The sequence below is a fragment of the Ranitomeya imitator genome, chromosome 2 (genome assembly GCF_032444005.1).
Source record: "Ranitomeya imitator isolate aRanImi1 chromosome 2, aRanImi1.pri, whole genome shotgun sequence".
Lineage (NCBI taxonomy): Eukaryota > Metazoa > Chordata > Amphibia > Anura > Dendrobatidae > Ranitomeya > Ranitomeya imitator.
Window position 1 is genome coordinate 392855084 of NC_091283.1, and position 21771 is coordinate 392876854.

The following is a 21771-nucleotide window of genomic DNA, read 5'->3' on the forward strand; positions in this document are numbered from 1 at the left end:
ACCAGTAAATAAAACGGAACGCAGATGAGATTGGCGCAGAATATTGTACACACTGGGATTAAGGGGAAAATTCTTGCGTATAATTGTCACATGTAAATAAATGTGTGATCAGATGTCATATTTAGTCTGCGGCTCAAAAAAAATCACATCACAGTATTCATATATATCTATATACAATAAGGGTCCTTCTATCTACTGGGATTTAGCATTCTTATATAGAGCAGGCTAAAACCAAGTCGGCTAAAGGACCTGGTCCCTCTGCAACCAGGAAATAGCCGACTCTGTGTGAGAAAGCGAAATCCCAGTGCACAGAAGGACCTGGGCCTATAGCCGACTGGGATTTAGCTTTCTCTATACTGAGCCGGCTAAATCCAAGTCGGCAGAGGGACCAGGTCCTTTAGCCGACTTGGATTTAGCCACAACCATTCTGGGACCCTTTGGAGTTCTGCTTCCAGGACCTGTGATGATGTCACAGTCATGTGATCAGTCACATGGGGGAGGAGCAGGATAGAGCTTGTAGGAAGTGAAGGGTGGGAAGCAGCCACATGTAAGAGCTGAAGGGAGAAGTCTGCACTGGTGAGCGGTAATGGGGGAGCAGGGACTGTGTGATAGAGGGGACAGGACTCAGTCCTGGGGGGCACCGGGACTCTGCACATTAGGGTACAGCCGGCTCCACATGTAAAAGCTGAAGGGAGAAGTCTGCACTGGTGAGCGGTAATGGGGGAGCAGGGACTGTGTGATAGAGGGGACAGGACTCAGTCCTGGGGGGCACCGGGACTCTGCACATTAGGGTACAGCCGGCTCCACATGTAAAAGCTGAAGGGAGAAGTCTGCACTGGTGAGCGGTAATGGGGGAGCAGGGACTGTGTGATAGAGGGGACAGGACTCAGTCCTGGGGGGCACCGGGACTCTGCACATTAGGGTACAGCCGGCCCCACATGTAAGAGCTGAAGGGAGAAGTCTGCACTGGTGAGCGGTAATGGGGGAGCTGGGACTGTGTGATAGAGGTGATAGGACTCAGTCCTGGGGGGCACCGGGACTCTGCACATTAGGGTACAGCCGGCTCCACATGTAAGAGCTGAAGGGAGAAGTCAGCACTGGTGAGCGGTAATGGAGGAGCAGGGACTGTGTGATAGAGGGGACAGGACTCAGTCCTGGGGGGCACCGGGACTCTGCACATTAGGGTACAGCCGGCCCCACATGTAAGAGCTGAAGGGAGAAGTCTGCACTGGTGAGTGGTAATGGGGGAGCAGGGACTGTGTGATAGAGGGGACAGGACTCAGTCCTGGGGAGCACCGGGACTCTGCACATTAGGGTACAGCCAGCTCCACATGTAAGAGCTGAAGAGAGAAGTCTGCACTGGTGAGCGGTAATGGGGGAGCAGGGACTGTGTGATAGAGGGGACAGGACTCAGTCCTGGGGGGCACTGGGACTCTGCACATTAGGGCACAGCCGGCTCCACATGTAAGAGCTGGAGGGAGAAGTCTGCACTGGTGAGCGGTAATGGGGGAGCAGGGACTGTGTGATAGAGGGGACAGGACTCAGTCCTGGGGGGCACCAGGACTCTGCACATTAGGGTACAGCCGGCTCCACATGTAAGAGCTGAAGGAAGAAGTCTGCACTGGTGAGTGGTAATGGGGGAGCAGGGACTGTGTGATAGAGGGGACAGGACTCAGTCCTGGGGGGCACCGGGACTCTGCACATTAGGGTACAGCCGGCTCCACATGTAAAAGCTGAAGGGAGAAGTCTGCACTGGTGAGCGGTAATGGGGGAGCAGGGACTGTGTGATAGAGGGGACAGGACTCAGTCCTGGGGGGCACCGGGACTCTGCACATTAGGGTACAGCCGGCCCCACATGTAAGAGCTGAAGGGAGAAGTCTGCACTGGTGAGCGGTAATGGGGGAGCTGGGACTGTGTGATAGAGGTGATAGGACTCAGTCCTGGGGGGCACCGGGACTCTGCACATTAGGGTACAGCCGGCTCCACATGTAAGAGCTGAAGGGAGAAGTCAGCACTGGTGAGCGGTAATGGAGGAGCAGGGACTGTGTGATAGAGGGGACAGGACTCAGTCCTGGGGGGCACCGGGACTCTGCACATTAGGGTACAGCCGGCTCCACATGTAAGAGCTGGAGGGAGAAGTCTGCACTGGTGAGCGGTAATGGGGGAGCAGGGACTGTGTGATAGAGGGGACAGGACTCAGTCCTGGGGGGCACCGGGACTCTGCACATTAGGGTACAGCCGGCTCCACATGTAAGAGCTGAAGGGAGAAGTCTGCACTGGTGAGCGGTAATGGGGGAGCAGGGACTGTGTGATAGAGGGGACAGGACTCAGTCCTGGGGGGCACCGGGACTCTGCACATTAGGGTACAGCCGGCTCCACATGTAAGAGCTGAAGGGAGAAGTCAGCACTGGTGAGCGGTAATGGGGGAGCAGGACTGTGTGATAGAGGGGACAGGACTCAGTCCTGGGGGGCACCGGGACTCTGCACATTAGGGTACAGCCGGCTCCACATGTAAGAGCTGAAGGGAGAAGTCTGCACTGGTGAGCGGTAATGGGGGAGCAGGGACTGTGTGATAGAGGGGACAGGACTCAGTCCTGGGGGGCACCGGGACTCTGCACATTAGGGTACAGCCGGCTCCACATGTAAGAGCTGAAGGGAGAAGTCTGCACTGGTGAGCGGTAATGGGGGAGCAAGGACTGTGTGATAGGGGGGACAGGACTCAGTCCTGGGGGGCACCGGGACTCTGCACATTAGGGTACAGCCGGCTCCACATGTAAGAGCTGAAGGGAGAAGTCTGCACTGGTGAGTGGTAGTGGGGGAGCAGGGACTGTGTGATAGAGGGGACAGGACTCAGTCCTGGGGGGCACCGGACTCTGCACATTAGGGTACAGCCGGCCCCACATGTAAGAGCTGAAGGGAGAAGTCTGCACTGGTGAGTGGTAGTGGGGGAGCAGGGACTGTGTGATAGAGGGGACAGGACTCAGTCCTGGGGGGCACCGGGACTCTGCACATTAGGGTACAGCCGGCCCCACATGTAAGAGCTGAAGGGAGAAGTCTGCACTGGTGAGTGGTAATGGGGGAGCAGGGACTGTGTGATAGAGGGGACAGGACTCAGTCCTGGGGGGCACCGGGACTCTGCACATTAGGGTACAGCCAGCTCCACATGTAAGAGGTGAAGGGAGAAGTCTGCACTGGTGAGCGGTAATGGGAGAGCAGGGACTGTGTGATAGAGGGGACAGGACTCAGTCCTAGGGGGCACCGGGACTCTGCACATTAGGGTACAGCCGGCTCCACATGTAAGAGCTGAAGAGAGAAGTCTGCACTGGTGAGCGGTAATGGGGGAGCAGGGACTGTGTGATAGAGGGGACAGGACTCAGTCCTGGGGGGCACTGGGACTCTGCACATTAGGGCACAGCCGGCTCCACATGTAAGAGCTGGAGGGAGAAGTCTGCACTGGTGAGCGGTAATGGGGGAGCAGGGACTGTGTGATAGAGGGGACAGGACTCAGTCCTGGGGGGCACCAGGACTCTGCACATTAGGGTACAGCCGGCTCCACATGTAAGAGCTGAAGGGAGAAGTCTGCACTGGTCAGTGGTAATGGGGAGCAGGGACTGTGTGATAGAGAGGACAGGACTCAGTCCTGGGGGGCACCGGGACGCTACACATTAGGGTACAGCCAGCTCCACATGTAAGAGGTGAAGGGAGAAGTCTGCACTGGTGAGCGGTAATGGGAGAGCAGGGACTGTGTGATAGAGGGGACAGGACTCAGTCCTAGGGGGCACCGGGACTCTGCACATTAGGGTACAGCCGGCTCCACATGTAAGAGCTGAAGAGAGAAGTCTGCACTGGTGAGCGGTAATGGGGGAGCAGGGACTGTGTGATAGAGGGGACAGGACTCAGTCCTGGGGGGCACCAGGACTCTGCACATTAGGGTACAGCCGGCTCCACATGTAAGAGCTGAAGGAAGAAGTCTGCACTGGTGAGTGGTAATGGGGGAGCAGGGACTGTGTGATAGAGGGGACAGGACTCAGTCCTGGGGGGCACCGGGACTCTGCACATTAGGGTACAGCCAGCTCCACATGTAAGAGCTGAAGGGAGAAGTCTGCACTGGTGAGCGGTAATGGGGAGCAGGGTCTGTGTGATAGAGGGGACAGGAGTCAGTCCTGGGGGGGGCACCGGGACCCTGCACATTAGGGTACAGCCGGCTCCACATGTAAGAGCTGAAGGGAGAAGTCTGCACTGGTGAGCGGTAATGGGGGAGCAGGGACTGTGTGATAGAGGGGACAGGACTCAGTCCTGGGGGGCACCGGGACTCTGCACATTAGGGTACAGCCGGCTCCACACGTAAGAGCTGGAGGGAGAAGTCTGCACTGGTGAGCGGTAATGGGGGAGCAGGGACTGTGTGATAGAGGGGACAGGACTCAGTCCTGGGGGGCACCGGGACTCTGCACATTAGGGTGCAGCCGGCTCCACATGTAAGAGCTGAAGGGAGAAGTCTGCACTGGTGAGCGGTAATGGGGGAGCAGGGACTGTGTGATAGGGGGGACAGGACTCAGTCCTGGGGGCATCGGGACTCTGCACATTAGGGCACAGCCGGCTCCACATGTAAGAGCTGAAGGGAGAAGTCTGCACTGGTCAGCGGTAATGGGGGAGCAGGTACTGTGTGATAGAGGGGACAGGACTCAGTCCTGGGGGGCACCGGGACTCTGCACATTAGGGTACAGCCGTTCCCACATGTAAGAGCTGAAGGGAGAAGTCTGCACTGGTGAGTGGTAATGGGGGAGCAGGGGCTGTGTGATAGAGGGGACAGGACTCAGTCCTGGGGGGCACCGGGACTCTGCACATGGGGGAGCAGGGACTGTGTGATAGAGGGGACAGGACTCAGTCCTGGGGGGCACCGGGACTCTGCACATTAGGGTACAGCCGACTCCACATGTAAGAGCTGAAGGGAGAAGTCTTGCACTTGTGAGCGGTATATTGGGTCACTTCCCTCCTGACATCGCTCGCTGGTCTGGACTGCGAAGACCCGTGTGTCGTAACTAGTGCCTTCCCCACTCACCACCAGTCCCGTAAAGACAACACAAACAGGCTCGGATGGGTTGAACTAGTCGGTCACAGTTTATTAAATTAATAAGCAGGGAGGGGCAAATTACATTTCGCAACGGGCTCAATTGCTTCCAGAAGGTCAGCCAGGGAGAAAGAGGAAGGGACTGACCCCGGCACCTGGATTTAACCCTTGTGGGTGTGGCTAGATGCCCCTTCCTCTCTCCTCCCGTTGGTCAGCTGGGCGTCCCAATTAGTGCAACACCTGGGGGAGTAGTGTGAGGGGGGAGTTGGCACTGCACGGTGTTTCCTATTAACTTCTTCCATAAGGGACTCCGCAGTCAGAGGCACCCTCCCTATGCGGTACCGTGCCTACCATTATTGTAAAGTCTCCATTATGGCCGTCGACCACTCCATGTTGTCACTATCAGGATATATTAATGTTCTCATTATCTGTTAATGATGTCCCCCATTCTGCTTTACTGATCTCTGTGGATGTTCCTGGCACTTTATAACTGTGTCTTGCTCTTATGAAATCTAATATATAATGCTGAATGTGTGTATGTGTGTATGTATGTCCGGGATTGGCATCTGCACCGTCGCATAATATATAAAGATGAATGTGTATGTATGTCCGGGATTGGCATCTGCACCGTCGCAGCTACAGCCACAAAATTTTGCACAGTCACACGTCTGGACCCCGAGAGCGTCATAGGCTATGTTGTGAGGCAAAATTTTAACCCCGCACTTTCCAATTCACCAAACAATTTTGCCCCTATCTACATAATGGGGAGAAAAGTGAAAGGAAAAGTGTTGGAGGCGTCGCAGCTACAGCCACAAAATTTTGCACAGTCACACGTCTGAACCCCGAGAGCGTCATAGGCTATGTTGTGAGGTGAAAGTTTAACCCCGCGCTTTCCAATTCACCAAACAATTTTGCCCCTATCTACATAATGGGGAAAAGGGAAAGGAAAAGTGTTGGAAGCAAATTGACAGCTGCCAGATGTGAACAAGGGGGACTTAAAGAATGAGAGCGATGGCGCAAAAGAGTATATACCGTACAGTTGCTAAGGTGGGGCCCCGACATGGGATACCAAACACGGGGATATGAACACACACACAAAATGCGCCACACACTACCACGTGCTTGAACACATATTACCCTCAGCACACATTTCACCACACATACACCAACCTCGCCACATAAAAGTCGAAACACAAAAGTCGCCACTCAAAACTCGCCACATGCAAAAACTAGGCTCACGCAAAACTCGCCACAAGTGCAAAACTCACCTCATGGAAAACTCGCCACACGCAAAACTTGCACACGTGGAAAAATTGCCACATGCACAAAAGTTGCAACACATGCAAAAGTTGCCTCACACAAAACTTGCAGATACTCAAAAGGCACCACACATAAAACTCGCCACGCGCAAAACTCACCATGCGCAAAACTTGCTGCACACAACTTGCTACACTAACCTGTCACATGCAACTTGACACACAAAAAGTTGCTACATGCATGTTGCCACACAAAACTCATCTCACAAAAGTCGCTACATGCATGTCGCCACACGCAACTCAACACACACAACTTGACAAACGAAACTCGCCCTAAAACACACACAAGTCTGGTATTATCCTTCAAAAATAAAAATCTGATTAATAAGCAGACAAACTACAAGAGCAACAAATGTACCATATAGGAAATACGGCAGCTGTCAGTCACATGACCTGTCTATTATGTGTATGTGTGAGCTAATATGTACTGCCAGGGGGAGGGCTTCCTGTTGGCTGGGGATTTATCAGGCTGCCAATTTATCTTACAAATACTGAGGTAAAAATACTGAGCAAATAACGTGTGAACGAGGTATAATACAGGAGATGACACAGGTATATACTATATACAGGAGGAGATGACACACGGATATATACTATATACAGGAGAGATGACACACAGGTATATACTATATACAGGAGGAGATGACATACAGGTATATACTATATACAGGAGCAGACGACACACAGGTATATACTATATACAGGAGCAGATGACCTACAGGTATATACTATTTACAGGAGGAGATGACATACAGGTATATGCTATATATAGAAGATGACATACAGGTATATACTATATACAGGAGGAAATGACACACAGATACAGTGGGGCAAAAAAGTATTTAGTCAGTCAGCAATAGTGCAAGTTCCACCACTTAAAAAGATGAGAGGCGTCTGTAATTTACATCATAGGTAGACCTCAACTATGGGAGACAAACTGAGAAAAAAAAATCCAGAAAATCACATTGTCTGTTTTTTTATCATTTTTTTTGCATTTTATGGTGGAAAATAAGTATTTGGTCAGAAACAAACAATCAAGATTTCTGGCTCTCACAGACCTGTAACTTCTTCTTTAAGAGTCTCCTCTTTCCTCCACTCATTACCTGTAGTAATGGCACCTGTTTAAACTTATTATCAGTATAAAAAGACACCTGTGCACACCCTCAAACAGTCTGACTCCAAACTCCACTATGGTGAAGACCAAAGAGCTGTCAAAGGACACCAGAAACAAAATTGTAGCCCTGCACCAGGCTGGGAAGACTGAATCTGCAATAGCCAACCAGCTTGGAGTGAAGAAATCAACAGTGGGAGCAATAATTAGAAAATGGAAGACATACAAGACCACTGATAATCTCCCTCGATCTGGGGCTCTACGCAAAATCCCACCCCGTGGGGTCAGAATGATCACAAGAACGGTGAGCAAAAATCCCAGAACCACGCGGGGGGACCTAGTGAATGAACTGCAGAGAGCTGGGACCAATGTAACAAGGCCTACCATAAGTAACACACTACGCCACCATGGACTCAGATCCTGCAGTGCCAGACGTGACCCACTGCTTAAGCCAGTACATGTCCGGGCCCGTCTGAAGTTTGCTAGAGAGCATTTGGATGATCCAGAGGAGTTTTGGGAGAATGTCCTATGGTCTGATGAAACCAAACTGGAACTGTTTGGTAGAAACACAACTTGTCGTGTTTGGAGGAAAAAGAATACTGAGTTGCATCCATCAAACACCATACCTACTGTAAAGCATGGTGGTGGAAATATCATGCTTTGGGGCTGTTTCTCTGCAAAGGGGCCAGGACGACTGATCCGGGTACATGAAAGAATGAATGGGGCCATGTATCGTGAGATTTTGAGTGCAAACCTCCTTCCATCAGCAAGGGCATTGAAGATGAAACGTGGCTGGGTCTTTCAACATGACAATGAACCAAAGCACACCGCCAGGGCAACGAAGGAGTGGCTTCGTAAGAAGCATTTCAAGATCCTGGAGTGGCCTAGCCAGTCTCCAGATCTCAACCCTATAGAAAACCTTTGGAGGGAGTTGAAAGTCCATGTTGCCAAGCAAAAAGCCAAAAACATCACTGCTCTAGAGGAGATCTGCATGGAGGAATGGGCCAACATACCAACAACAGTGTGTGGCAACCTTGTGAAGACTTACAGAAAACGTTTGACCTCTGTCATTGCCAACAAAGGATATATTACAAAGTATTGAGATGACATTTTGTTTCTGACCAAATACTTATTTTCCACCATAATATGCAAATAAAATGATAAAGAAACAGACAATGTGATTTTCTGGATTTTTTTTTCTCAGTTTGTCTCCCATAGTTGAGGTCTACCTATGATGTAAATTACAGACGCCTCTCATCTTTTTAAGTGGTGGAACTTGCACTATTGCTGACTGACTAAATACTTTTTTGCCCCACTGTATATACTATATACAGGGGAGATGACACACAGGTATATACTATATACAGGAATAGATGACATACAGGTATATACTATATATAGGAGGAGATGACATACAGGTATATACTATATTCAGGGGAGATTACACACAGCAGGTACATACTATATACAGTGGGGCAAAAAAGCATTTAGTCAGTCAGCAATAGTGCAAGTTCCACCACTTAAAAAGATGAGAGGCGTCTGTAATTTACATCATAGGTAGACCTCAACTATGGGAGACAAACTGAGAAAAAAAAATCCAGAAAATCACATTGTCTGTTTTTTTAACATTTTATTTGCATATTATGGTGGAAAATAAGTATTTGGTCAGAAACAAAATTTCATCTCAATACTTTGTAATATATCCTTTGTTGGCAATGACAGAGGTCAAACGTTTTCTGTAAGTCTTCACAAGGTTGCCACACACTGTTGTTGGTATGTTGGCCCATTCCTCCATGCAGATCTCCTCTAGAGCAGTGATGTTTTTGGCTTTTCGCTTGGCAACACGGACTTTCAACTCCCTCCAAAGGTTTTCTATAGGGTTGAGATCTGGAGACTGGCTAGGCCACTCCAGGACCTTGAAATGCTTCTTACGAAGCCACTCCTTCGTTGCCCTGGCAGTGTGCTTTGGATCATTGTCATGTTGAAAGACCCAGCCACGTTTCATCTTCAATGCCCTTGCTGATGGAAGGAGGTTTGCACTCAAAATCTCACGATACATGGCCCCATTCATTCTTTCATGTACCCGGATCAGTCGTCCTGGCCCCTTTGCAGAGAAACAGCCCCAAAGCATGATGTTTCCACCACCATGCTTTACAGTAGGTATGGTGTTTGATGGATGCAACTCAGTATTCTTTTTCCTCCAAACACGACAAGTTGTGTTTCTACCAAACAGTTCCAGTTTGGTTTCATCAGACCATAGGACATTCTCCCAAAACTCCTCTGGATCATTCAAATGCTCTCTAGCAAACTTCAGACGGGCCCGGACATGTACTGGCTTAAGCAGTGGGACACGTCTGGCACTGCAGGATCTGAGTCCATGGTGGCGTAGTGTGTTACTTATGGTAGGCCTTGTTACATTGGTCCCAGCTCTCTGCAGTTCATTCACTAGGTCCCCCCGCGTGGTTCTGGGATTTTTGCTCACCGTTCTTGTGATCATTCTGACCCCACAGGGTGGGATTTTGCGTGGAGCCCCAGATCGAGGGAGATTATCAGTGGTCTTGTATGTCTTCCATTTTCTAATTATTGCTCCCACTGTTGATTTCTTCACTCCAAGCTGGTTGGCTATTGCAGATTCAGTCTTCCCAGCCTGGTGCAGGGCTACAATTTTGTTTCTGGTGTCCTTTGACAGCTCTTTGGTCTTCACCATAGTGGAGTTTGGAGTCAGACTGTTTGAGGGTGTGCACAGGTGTCTTATTATACTGATATCAAGTTTAAACAGGTGCCATTACTACAGGTAATGAGTGGAGGAAAGAGGAGACTCTTAAAGAAGAAGTTACAGGTCTGTGAGAGCCAGAAATCTTGATTGTTTGTTTCTGACCAAATACTTATTTTCCACCATAATATGCAAATAAAATGTTAAAAAAACAGTCAATGTGATTTTCTGGATTTTTTTTTTCTCAGTTTGTCTCCCATAGTTGAGGTCTACCTATGATGTAAATTACAGACGCCTCTCATCTTTTTAAGTGGTGGAACTTGCACTATTGCTGACTGACTAAATACTTTTTTGCCCCACTGTACAGGGGAGATGACATACAGGTATATACTATATACAGGAGATGACATACAGGTGTATGCTATATATAAGGGAGATGACAAACATGTATATAATGTGAAAATGAGAGGTGTGAGGTGAAAATGAAAAGGTGTGAGTGCAAAATGAGAGGAGTGAGGGAAAATAGTGGAGTGGAGTGATCGGAAAATGACAGAGGTGAGGTCGAAATGACAAGTGTTAGGGGGTGTCACGATATGGTATGAAATATCATATAAGTTTAGTTGCTCGTCAGCTCATGAGGTGGGCTAAACCCCCCCTTCACTAGCTGACTCTACTTGTTTCTCTCTGGGCTACGGACTTTATGCTAGAAGGGGGTTTTATTGCCCTGGGGTCGTAAATTCCAGGCTCAGAGGAAAGTCCCTCACCCCTCCCACCTTCACTAGTCAGAACTGGTAAAGTGGCTCCAAAATTCATGAAAGATCCTTTGTTTGGTTTTGGTACGATATTATGCACCATGTTTACGGTAAGAACACGAAAATATATATTCGTATTCCCACTCGGTGTAGGTACCCATCCCTTGAAACTCGGACTTCTAACTCCGTCTGGTAAAGAAGTAGGGTTTTCTCTGTAAATATGTATCCCAGATAGGACATATTTGATCTCATTAGAATGCTCACGTTAACCCGAGATGATTGATGGGTTTGTTAGAACTATGACGTGTTTTGTAGTGAAGTTATAGAAATTAGAGAGAATAGTTTAAAGTTTAGGCAGAATGTAGAGAGAGGAGGGTCTGGATAAGCCAGCCTTTCTGTGATGTCACAGCCTTAAGGGTTTAAGTGTCTGGCAGGCTCTGAGGAGGGACTCTTCTGCTGATTTCTCCTACTGGACTGCTTGTCTTCTGAAGCCAGCAGCACGTCCAAATGAGCTGGGACATATGGAAAAACTCCACTAGCCTGGATGCCTGTCATGCTTTAAACATGTGAGTGTTGCTTGTCTCATTTATTCCCTTTATGTTATAATTACCCTTGTACATCCCTCACATGTAAAGCGCCATGGAATAAATGGCGCTATAATAATAAATAATAATAATAATATTTGCAATTGTCTCATTTGTAACTTCTTTATAAAATATTTTTGATACAGCACTGCCTAATTATTTTTAATGGGATATACTATTATATATTAGTTCGTTCTCCTGTTCTAAACCGTACCCTAAGTCTCTTGAAGGGAAAATACGCTACTGTTACTGTTGTGTTGGGTTAGCTTCGGACCCGTTTAATCGAAGCTGGTGGCAGCGAAAGTGTGCAGACTGTTGAGCGATGCTGAAGCGACTGCGGGGTTAATAATTATTGTTCCTGCCTGAGTGGGAGTAGTTATCGCGTCGCTGCAGCGTGCCCAATAGCCAGTACATAGCAGGCAGCCTTTCTGGCGACTAATTACCCAGGGTGCAGTACCTAATCTGACCTGAGAGTAAGGGGGGCGCCAGAGAGCTGCAAGTGTTAAGTGGAACTGTAAGCGGGATATACATAAATCCCTGCAGTTCGTGGTATATAGAAAAGCAGTGGGATACCTAGAATAAGCCCCTGCTGTAAACTAAGAGGTCAATAGCCTTGTGTGTGGTTTTTCATCACATCGTGGAGTGGAGGGATAACTAAGATAAGCCCCCCTGCACATGTGATAGCCGTCTGTTGGCCTAAAGTCACCTCAATCCGTGACGTAGGGGTGACGGTCACGGTGTGAATCCTGACCCATTGGTGACAGCGGTCAGGGGAATCGTGACAACTGGTGGCAAGGCGGTGGGATATCTTAGAGCATTAGTGATTTGGTTTGAGTAATCATTCCTCTCACTAAAAACTTGCAGAAAGTTCTTGCGAGGACTCTGCGCAAATAAGTTTGGAGAACGAACTCAGTGCTTTTTAGTTGTGAGACAATTGCGTACTGGTAATTATCCCCTCCCTCTCTCTTAGTTTTTCTATCCTATCTTTTATTTGGCAACCATGGCTGCGAAAGGGGAAGCCTGGTACAACCAGCAGAAGAAGGACTTTCTTGCTGGGATATGCACGTGCCATGGCCTGAACCCCCAGGACAAGTCCAAGGCTCAAATGGTCGCTGACCTGGTGCAATGGGAAGCCGACCAAGCCAGGCCACAGAGGCCAGCACAAGCGAACATGGTGCTGCAGCAGAGGTCCAACCACTGAATACGGGCCCTACTGGCAACCAGGGGGGCGCAGACCTCCTCCTGCAGCTGGCTCTGCAACAATGCTCCGCAGATGACCTAGAGAGACGTCCGCAGCTGATCCAGCAATACCAGGAGCGAGCCGAGCGAGAGGCCCAGGCCCAGCGAGCCGAGAGAGAGGCCCGAGCCGAGCGGGAGGCTGAGAGAGCCGAGCGGGAGGCTGAGAGAGCCGAGCGCCAAGCCCAGCGAGAACATGAACTGGAGATGCTCCGGCAGGGGGGGATGCCCTCCACCGCCCAGAGACGTGAGCCCAGCAGCGCTCAGATACCTAAGCCCCGGCCCGATCACTTTCCTGTTATGGAGAAGGACGGGGACTTGGACACTTTTCTGCGGGCCTTTGAGAAAGCCTGCAGGCAGTACCAGCTGCCTACAGATGAATGGGCCCGATACCTGACACCAGGGCTGAGAGGTAAAGCTCTGGAGGCGTTTGCTGCCCTCCCTCAAGAACAAGATGGTGACTATGAGGCCATCAAGCAGGCTCTGATAGCCAAGTACCAGCTTACACCCGAGGTGTACCGTAGAAAGTTCCGGACCCTCCAACGTGGCCCACACGACAGCTACACTGATGTGGTGCATGGACTGGGGACCCACTTTGACCAGTGGACCCAAGGACTGTCAGTGACTACCTTTGCACAGCTGCGAGACCTGATGATCAAAGACCAGTTCTTTCATCTTTGCCCAGCTGAGGTGCGACAGTTCGTGATGGACAGAGAACCCAAAGACGTGACGAAAGCAGCACAGATTGCCGATGCCTATGAGGCCAACCGTAGATCGGAAGGGCGGAAGCCAGTCACCACCAGCTGGAGAGGGGGTAAGCCTGCAACCAACGCCAGTACCCCTGCCAGCCAACACACCAGAGGTCCTGGCCCCGTGGCCAACAGCACCAGACCGACCACCGAACCTCGCACGTGTTACACCTGCCATCAGACTGGTCATATCAGTCTCTCCTGCCCAACCAAGCAGAAGAACACCCAAGCCAAGGCCCCAGGGCCTAATGCAGCAGTTCTTTTGGTGGGTGGTGTGGTTGGGAGGGTGTGTGACAACATACAGCACGTCACTGTGGGAGGCCATGTTGCTACAGGCCTCAAGGACACCGGGGCTGAACGAACCCTCATCCGACCCGAACTGGCGGCCCCTGAAGAAATCATTCCGGGGAAAACCCTAACTGTCACTGGGATTGGGGGCATCAGCTGTCCCTTACCGATGGCCCGGGTTTTTATTGATTGGGGTGCTGGGAGCGGGGTGAAGGAAGTGGGGCTGTCTGATAATTTGCCCACTGATGTTTTGTTGGGGACTGATTTGGGGAGGATGTGTGCATACTACGTTCCTGACACCCCTCCCCAATCTACTAATGCGGGTAAAGTTAACCCTGATGATGATGATGATGGTGGGAAATCACATGTGTTACCTGACCATGCTTTATCTTGTAATGATGCATCTAATAACCATTTTTTCTCTAGGATTGATGGTGAAAATGTTGTACCTGTGCCAGCTGAACCTGATAATGATTTTTCTGTGAAGGTTAATGTGTCCATAGGTACAGGCGTGCCCAGCCACGTCGCTCTGCGGAGTGAGACGGCATGAGGAACCCCTAACAGGGGCAAGTGTCGGTGCTACAGGAAATGGGGAGATGCATGGGAACCGTGAGGAAGGTGATGCCATGAAAGTGACCAGTGCCACCGAGGAAGGTAACTGGCCCATAAGTAGCACTGCCCCTGGAGTGTTGGGGGTGGATGGGGAGGTAAAGCCCATAGCAGCGCCGGCTGATGGGACTGTAGAAACCCCCGGGGAGACAGCCTACGTAGCTGCTGTCACCCGCAGTCAGAGTGCCCGGAACGCAGATAACTGTCAGCCTTCCGGACCCTCCTCAGTCATCACTGTGACTGAACCAGAGGTGGACCCAGAGCAGGTCCAAGGGGGTTCCCATGGGGAAGGGACCCTGACGTCGCTTCTGGCTTCCCCTAGCTAGGAGTTTCAGGCCGCTCTGCACACAGATGCGAGCCTAGAGAGTTTGAGACAACTTGCCGGGACGCACTTCTCCGAGGCTGATAAGGAGAAGGTGTTCTGGGAACGAGGAAAGTTATACCGGTAGACAGTACCCGGAGAATCACAAAAGGAGTGGGTGAGGGAAAGACAGCTGGTCGTCCCACAGCAATTCCGGGGTGAGTTGTTGCGGATTGCCCATGAGATCCCGCTAGCTGGACACTTGGGGATCAGCAAAACTAAGGCCCGGCTGTCTCAACACTTCTATTGGCCTAAGATGGGGACAGATGTGTCGAACTACTGCCGCTCCTGTATCACTTGTCAAAGAATGGGGAAGGCGGGACCTGCTATTAAGGCTCCCCTGATCCCTTTGCCAGTGATAGAGGAGCCTTTCCAGAGGATCGCGGTGGACATTGTGGGCCCGCTGGCCGTCCCCAGCAGCTCTGGAAAGCAATACATCCTTACTGTGGTAGACTATGCTACCCGGTACCCAGAGGCAGTAGCTCTGTCGTCAACTAGGGCAGATAAGGTGGCGGATGCCCTGTTGGCCATCTTTTCACGTGTAGGGTTTCCCAGGGAAATGCTTACTGATCAAGGGACCCAATTTATGTCTCGCCTAATGGAGGCTCTCTGTAAGAGAATGCAGGTGAAGCACCTGGTATCGAGTGCGTATCACCCACAGACCAATGGCCTGTGTGAACGCTTCAATGGTACCCTCAAACAGATGCTACGCATGCTGGTTGAGACCCAAGGGCGCGACTGGGAGCGGTACCTCCCACACCTGCTGTTCGCTTACCGAGAGGTTCCGCAGGCCTCGACGGGGTCCTCCCCCTTCGAGCTCCTGTATGGCAGGCGAGTCCGGGGACCCCTTGGGTTGGTAAGAGAATCCTGGGAAGAGGAGCTGAACCCTTCTGAAGTGTCCATAGTGGAGTATGTCATGCGCTTCCGTGACAAGATGCAGACCTTGACGCAGTTGGTGCATGACAACATGACGCAGGCTCTGGCTGATCAGAAGCACTGGTACGACCAGAACGCCAGGGAGCGGACCTACCACGTGGGTCAAAAGGTGTGGGTGCTGGTCCCCGTACCAACGGATAAGCTTCAGGCCGCCTGGGAGGGCCCGTACGTCGTCCACCAACAGCTCAACCCGGTCACTTACGTGGTCACGCTTGACCACGCTCGGGGTAGGCGAAAGGCCTTTCACGTCAACATGATGAAGGCTCATCACGAACGTGAACCTTTCGTCCTACCGGTCTGCAGCTTGCCCGAAGACGGTGAGGAAGACACCCTCCTGGACTTGCTGGCCCAAGCCAAGGCCAATGGGTCCATCGAGGATGTGGAGGTAAGCGCCTCGTTAACTGAACCCCAGCGGGTGCAGTTGCAAACCACACTGGAACCTTTCCGGGTCGTGTTCTCCAACCGACCTGGGAGGACTGAGTTAGCAGTCCACAAGGTGGACACCGGGAATCACGCCCCACTACGGCGAACACCCTATCGAATCTCTGACCAGGTGCAGCAGATTATGTGCCAAGAGATTGATGAGATGTTACAGCTGGGGGTGATTCGACGGTCAAAGAGTGCGTGGGCCTCACCTGTAGTTCTCGTGCCAAAGAAGGACCGGACCATCCGGTTCTGCGTGGACTACAGGGGGCTCAACGCCATCACAGCCTCTGACGCGCACCCCATGCCGCGCATCGAGGAGCTGCTTGAGAAGTTAGCTGGCGCAAAATACCTGACAATAATGGATTTGAGTAGAGGATACTGGCAGATTCCCCTGAGCCCCGAGGCGCAGGAGAAGTCCGCATTTATCACGCCCTTCGGACTGTACGAGTCCACGGTCATGCCCTTCGGCATGAAGAATGCCCCTGCCACTTTCCAGCGGATGGTCAACCTCCTGCTTCAGGGACTGGAGACGTACGCCGTGGCGTACTTGGATGACATTGCCATCTTCAGTCCCTCCTGGAAGGAACACCTGCAGCATCTCGAGGAGGTGCTCAGGCGAATTCACCAAGCAGGACTGACTATCAAGCCGGGAAAGTGCCAGATGGGCATGAGGGAGGTTCACTACCTGGGGCACCGGGTAGGCGGGAACACCCTGAAGCCAGAGCCTGACAAAGTGGGAGTGATCGTGAACTGGCCCACTCCCGTGACCAAGAAACAGGTGATGTCCTTCTTGGGCACTGCAGGGTACTATAGGCGCTTCGTACGGCACTACAGTAGCCTGGCAAAACCTTTGACGGACCTCACCAGGAAGAAGCTACCCCACATCGTCAACTGGACAGATGGCTGTGAGGGGGCCTTCCAGGCGTTGAAAACTTCACTGTGCAACGCCCCTGTGTTGAAAGCAGTCGACAGCAGTCGACCGTTCTTGGTGCAGACCGACGCCAGCGAGTTTGGCCTTGGTGCTGTGCTCAGCCAGGTTGACTCGGAGGACCAAGAGCACCCCGTGTTATACCTGAGCCGGAAACTTTTGCCGAGGGAAGTGGCCTACTCCACAATCGAGAAGGAGTGCCTGGCCATAGTCTGGGCCCTGCAGCGCTTGCAGCCCTACTTGTATGGTCACACTTTCACTGTGGTGACCGACCACAACCCTCTGCGCTGGCTAAATGCCATGTGTGGAACCAACGGCAGGTTGCTACGCTGGAGCCTTGCCCTTCAGCAGTTTGACTTCACCATTGAACATAAAACGGGCAAAGAGCATGGGAATGCAGATGGACTCTCCCGCCAGGGTGAACCTACTGAGGTGCCCATGGAGGCATACCGTGGGGTACTGCCTCCCTAGCGCACACCAAAAGGGGGAGGTGTCACGATATGGTATGAAATATCATATAAGTTTAGTTGCTCGTCAGCTCATGAGGTGGGCTAAACCCCCCCTTCACTAGCTGACTCTACTTGTTTCTCTCTGGGCTACGGACTGTATGCTAGAAGGGGGTTTTATTGCCCTGGGGTCGTAAATTCCAGGCTCAGAGGAAAGTCCCTCACCCCTCCCACCTTCACTAGTCAGAACTGGTAAAGTGGCTCCAAAATTCATGAAAGATCCTTTGTTTGGTTTTGGTACGATATTATGCACCATGTTTACGGTAAGAACACGAAAATATATATTCGTATTCCCACTCGGTGTAGGTACCCATCCCTTGAAACTCGGACTTCTAACTCCGTCTGGTAAAGAAGTAGGGTTTTCTCTGTAAATATGTATCCCAGATAGGACATATTTGATCTCATTAGAATGCTCACGTTAACCCGAGATGATTGATGGGTTTGTTAGAACTATGACATGTTTTGTAGTGAAGTTATAGAAATTAGAGAGAATAGTTTAAAGTTTAGGCAGAATGTAGAGAGAGGAGGGTCTGGATAAGCCAGCCTTTCTGTGATGTCACAGCCTTAAGGGTTTAAGTGTCTGGCAGGCTCTGAGGGGGGACTCTTCTGCTGATTTCTCCTACTGGACTGCTTGTCTTCTGAAGCCAGCAGCACGTCCAAATGAGCTGGGACATATGGAAAAACTCCACTAGCCTGGATGCCTGTCATGCTTTAAACATGTGAGTGTTGCTTTTCTCATTTATTCCCTTTATGTTATAATTACCCTTGTACATATTTGCAATTGTCTCATTTGTAACTTCTTTATAAAATATTTTTGATACAGCACTGCCTAATTATTTTTAATGGGATATACTATTATATATTAGTTCGTTCTCCTGTTCTAAACCGTACCCTAAGTCTCTTGAAGGGAAAATACGCTACTGTTACTGTTGTGTTGGGTTAGCTTCGGACCCGTTTAATCGAAGCTGGTGGCAGCGAAAGTGTGCAGACTGTTGAGCGATGCTGAAGCGACTGCGGGGTTAATAATTATTGTTCCTGCCTGAGTGGGAGTAGTTATCGCGTCGCTGCAGCGTGCCCAATAGCCAGTACATAGCAGGCAGCCTTTCTGGCGACTAATTACCCAGGGTGCAGTACCTAATCTGACCTGAGAGTAAGGGGGGCGCCAGAGAGCTGCAAGTGTTAAGTGGAACTGTAAGCGGGATATACATAAATCCCTGCAGTTCGTGGTATATAGAAAAGCAGTGGGATACCTAGAATAAGCCCCTGCTGTAAACTAAGAGGTCAATAGCCTTGTGTGTGGTTTTTCATCACATCGTGAAGTGGAGGGATAACTAAGATAAGCCCCCCTGCACATGTGATAGCCGTCTGTTGGCCTAAAGTCACCTCAATCCGTGACGTAGGGGTGACGGTCACGGTCACGGTGTGAATCCTGACCCATTGGTGACAGCGGTCAGGGGAATCGTGACAGGGGGGAATGAGAGGAGTGAGGGAGAAAATGAGAGATGTGAGGGGGAAAACGAAAGATGTGATTGGGAAAATGAGAGGCGTGATGGGAAAGTAAGAGAAGTGAGGTGCTTAACTAACCACAGATATTTACTATGCCCAGGCAACGCCGGGCTCTTCAGCTAGTATTTAATAAAGATTCAGATAATTTAGATTTCTTTTTAGATTTATTCTGTGTTTTTGGTGCTGCATTAGAGATATTCTATGATAAATCTCTGTATGTAACTATAATGGGACTGTGTGTTATACCGGGGGCAGGACGGGGCCATGACTGGATGTAGTGATCATGTGACGCCGGTAACAGCTCCGGAGGTTTCTTACATGGGATCTTTATGATGTTACATCGTCATCTTCTCCCCATTCAGGTTCCTACAATATCAGATCCTCTCAGTGGAGATCTTCTATATAAGAGAATTCTCCTGAGTGACCCTACAAGGATGGATAGGGACCGGGACAAGATGGCGGAGAGAATATTACACCTCACCCTAGAGATCCTCTTCCGGCTTACTGGAGAGGTGAGAGATTCTGATGACGTCACATTACATCATTCTTATCTATGGGAATAACAGATGGACAGAACTGGAGAGGTGAGGACTCTGGGAATGTCTGTAGTGAGATTTATTAATGTGTCTCTCCATAACCAGGATTACACAGTAGTGAAGAAGACATCTAGTGAGCGCTGTCAGGCCCCTGTATCTGAGGGATGGGGAAGAACCCTGAGCCCAATCATGGGGCCTCCACCTCACCCCCTGATACATGAGGACATCAATGACCAGAAGATTCTAGAACTCGCCTACAAGATGATTGAGCTGCTGACTGGAGAGGTGACACTGCTGGTAATGCTGGGACATTGTACAGTAACGCTATGGAGGGATCGGGGGGATGACGGTATCATTGTATGTGTCAGGTTCCTATAAGGTATCAGGATGTCACCATCTATTTCTCCATGGAGGAGTGGGAATATTTAGAAGGACACAAAGATCTGTACAAGGACGTCATGATGGAGGTTCCCCAGCCCCTCACATCACCAGGTAATAGACAGCACTAAATACCCAAGGCCTATAATTATTTGTATGTAAAGAGTGAATTCAGTCCCTGTATGTGTTTCCTCCAGTTCTGTCAAGTGAGAGGATAACACCAGAGAGATGTCCCCGTCCTCTTCTCCCACAAGACTTTAAACAAGAAGATCCTCAGGATCATAAGGTAGATAGAGAAGAACTGTCATGAATCTCCCCTATGATGTGTAGAAGGCTGTGGAAGTCTTGTTTTATCCCCCAGTATTATACACTGAACGGCAATTTATTAGAGACATTTTCACACTCTCATTTGAATCATATTAGACACATGACCGCAGATTGCAGCATAAATCGAAGGGATCAAGTTTCAGAATGGAAAGATTGAGCAATCTGACTTTGAACAACTTCTTTCTTCAACTCTCAATATACTGTACATCTGAACTCTAAAGGTACCTTCACACATAACGATATTGTTAACGATATCGTTGCTATTTGTGACGTAGCAACGATATCGTTAATTAAATCGTTATGTGTGACAGCGACCAACGATCAGGCCCCTGCTGGGAGATCGTTGGTCGCTGAATAAAGTCCAGAACTTTATTTCGTCGCTGGACTCCCTGGAGACATCGCTGGATCGGCGTGTGTGACACCGATCCAGCGATGTCTTCACTGGTAACCAGGGTAAACATCGGGTAACTAAGCGCAGGGCCGCGCTTAGTAACCCGATGTTTACCCTGGTTACCATGCTAAAAGTAAAAAAAAACAAACACTAGATACTTACCTACAGCCGTCTGTCCTCCAGCGCTGTGCTCTGCTCTCCTCCTGCACTGGCTGTGAGCCAGAAAGCAGAGCGGTGACGTCACCGCTCTGCTTTCCGACTCACAGCCAGTACAGGAGGAGAGCAGAGAAGCAGAGCGCAGCGCTGGAGGACAGACGGCAGTAGGTAAGTATCTAGTGTTTGTTTTTTTTTACTTTTAGCATGGTAACCAGGGTAAACATCGGGTTACTAAGCGCGGCCCTGCGCTTAGTTACCCGATGTTTACCCTGGTTACCGGCATCGTTGGTCGCTGGAGAGCGGTCTGTGTGACAGCTCTCCAGCGACCAAACAGCGACGCTGCAGCGATCCGAATCATTGTCGGTATCGCTGCAGCGTCGCTAAATGTGAAGGGGCCTTAACAGCACCCAGGTGTCTATTTATAGATTAAACTTCTCTATTTCTTCCAGATTTTTCTGTACACTAGACATTATGTCTCAAGAGTTAACAATGAGCAGTAGATGCTGCCCTATGTATTAGTCTGTTATACATACAGTATAATTTATACTAAACAGTGAAACACTTAGAAACATTTTCCAAGACTCCGACAGCTGCACCCTCTGTAACTCTTCCCTGCCCAGCAGCAGGACTGACCCTCTGTAACTCTCCCCTGCCCAGCTGCAGGGCTGACCCTCTGTAACTCTCCCCTGACCAGCAGCAGGACTGACCCTCTGTAACTCTCCCCTGACCAGCAGCAGGACTGACCCTCTGTAATTCTCCCCTGCCCAGCAGCAGGATTGACCCTCTGTACCTCTCTTCTGCCCATCAGCAGGGCTGACCCTCTGTTACTCTCCCCTGTCCAGTTGCAGAGCTGACCATCTGTAACTCTTTCCTGCCCATCAGCAGGGCTGCACC

The 21771-nt window shown here is 50.3% G+C and overlaps 1 protein-coding gene across 3 annotated transcripts in view; it reads left to right on the plus strand.

Annotated features, from left to right (window-relative positions):
- The first annotated feature begins 523 nt into the window (after positions 1-523).
- Positions 524-21771, plus strand: part of LOC138667004 (zinc finger protein 665-like) — a 71388-nt gene continuing 50140 nt past the window's right edge. Inside the window, exons 1-5 of one of the 3 annotated variants that reach the window (XM_069755222.1) lie at positions 524-576; positions 19452-19601; positions 19731-19922; positions 19994-20117; positions 20201-20289. In XM_069755222.1, coding sequence (XP_069611323.1) covers positions 19524-19601; positions 19731-19922; positions 19994-20117; positions 20201-20289 — 483 coding nt within the window. In that variant the 5' untranslated portion in view covers positions 524-576; positions 19452-19523. Of the gene's footprint in view, positions 577-18116; positions 18303-19451; positions 19602-19730; positions 19923-19993; positions 20118-20200; positions 20290-21771 lie in introns of those variants that run through there. The other 2 variants (XM_069755224.1, XM_069755223.1) reach the window with 2 other exon arrangements.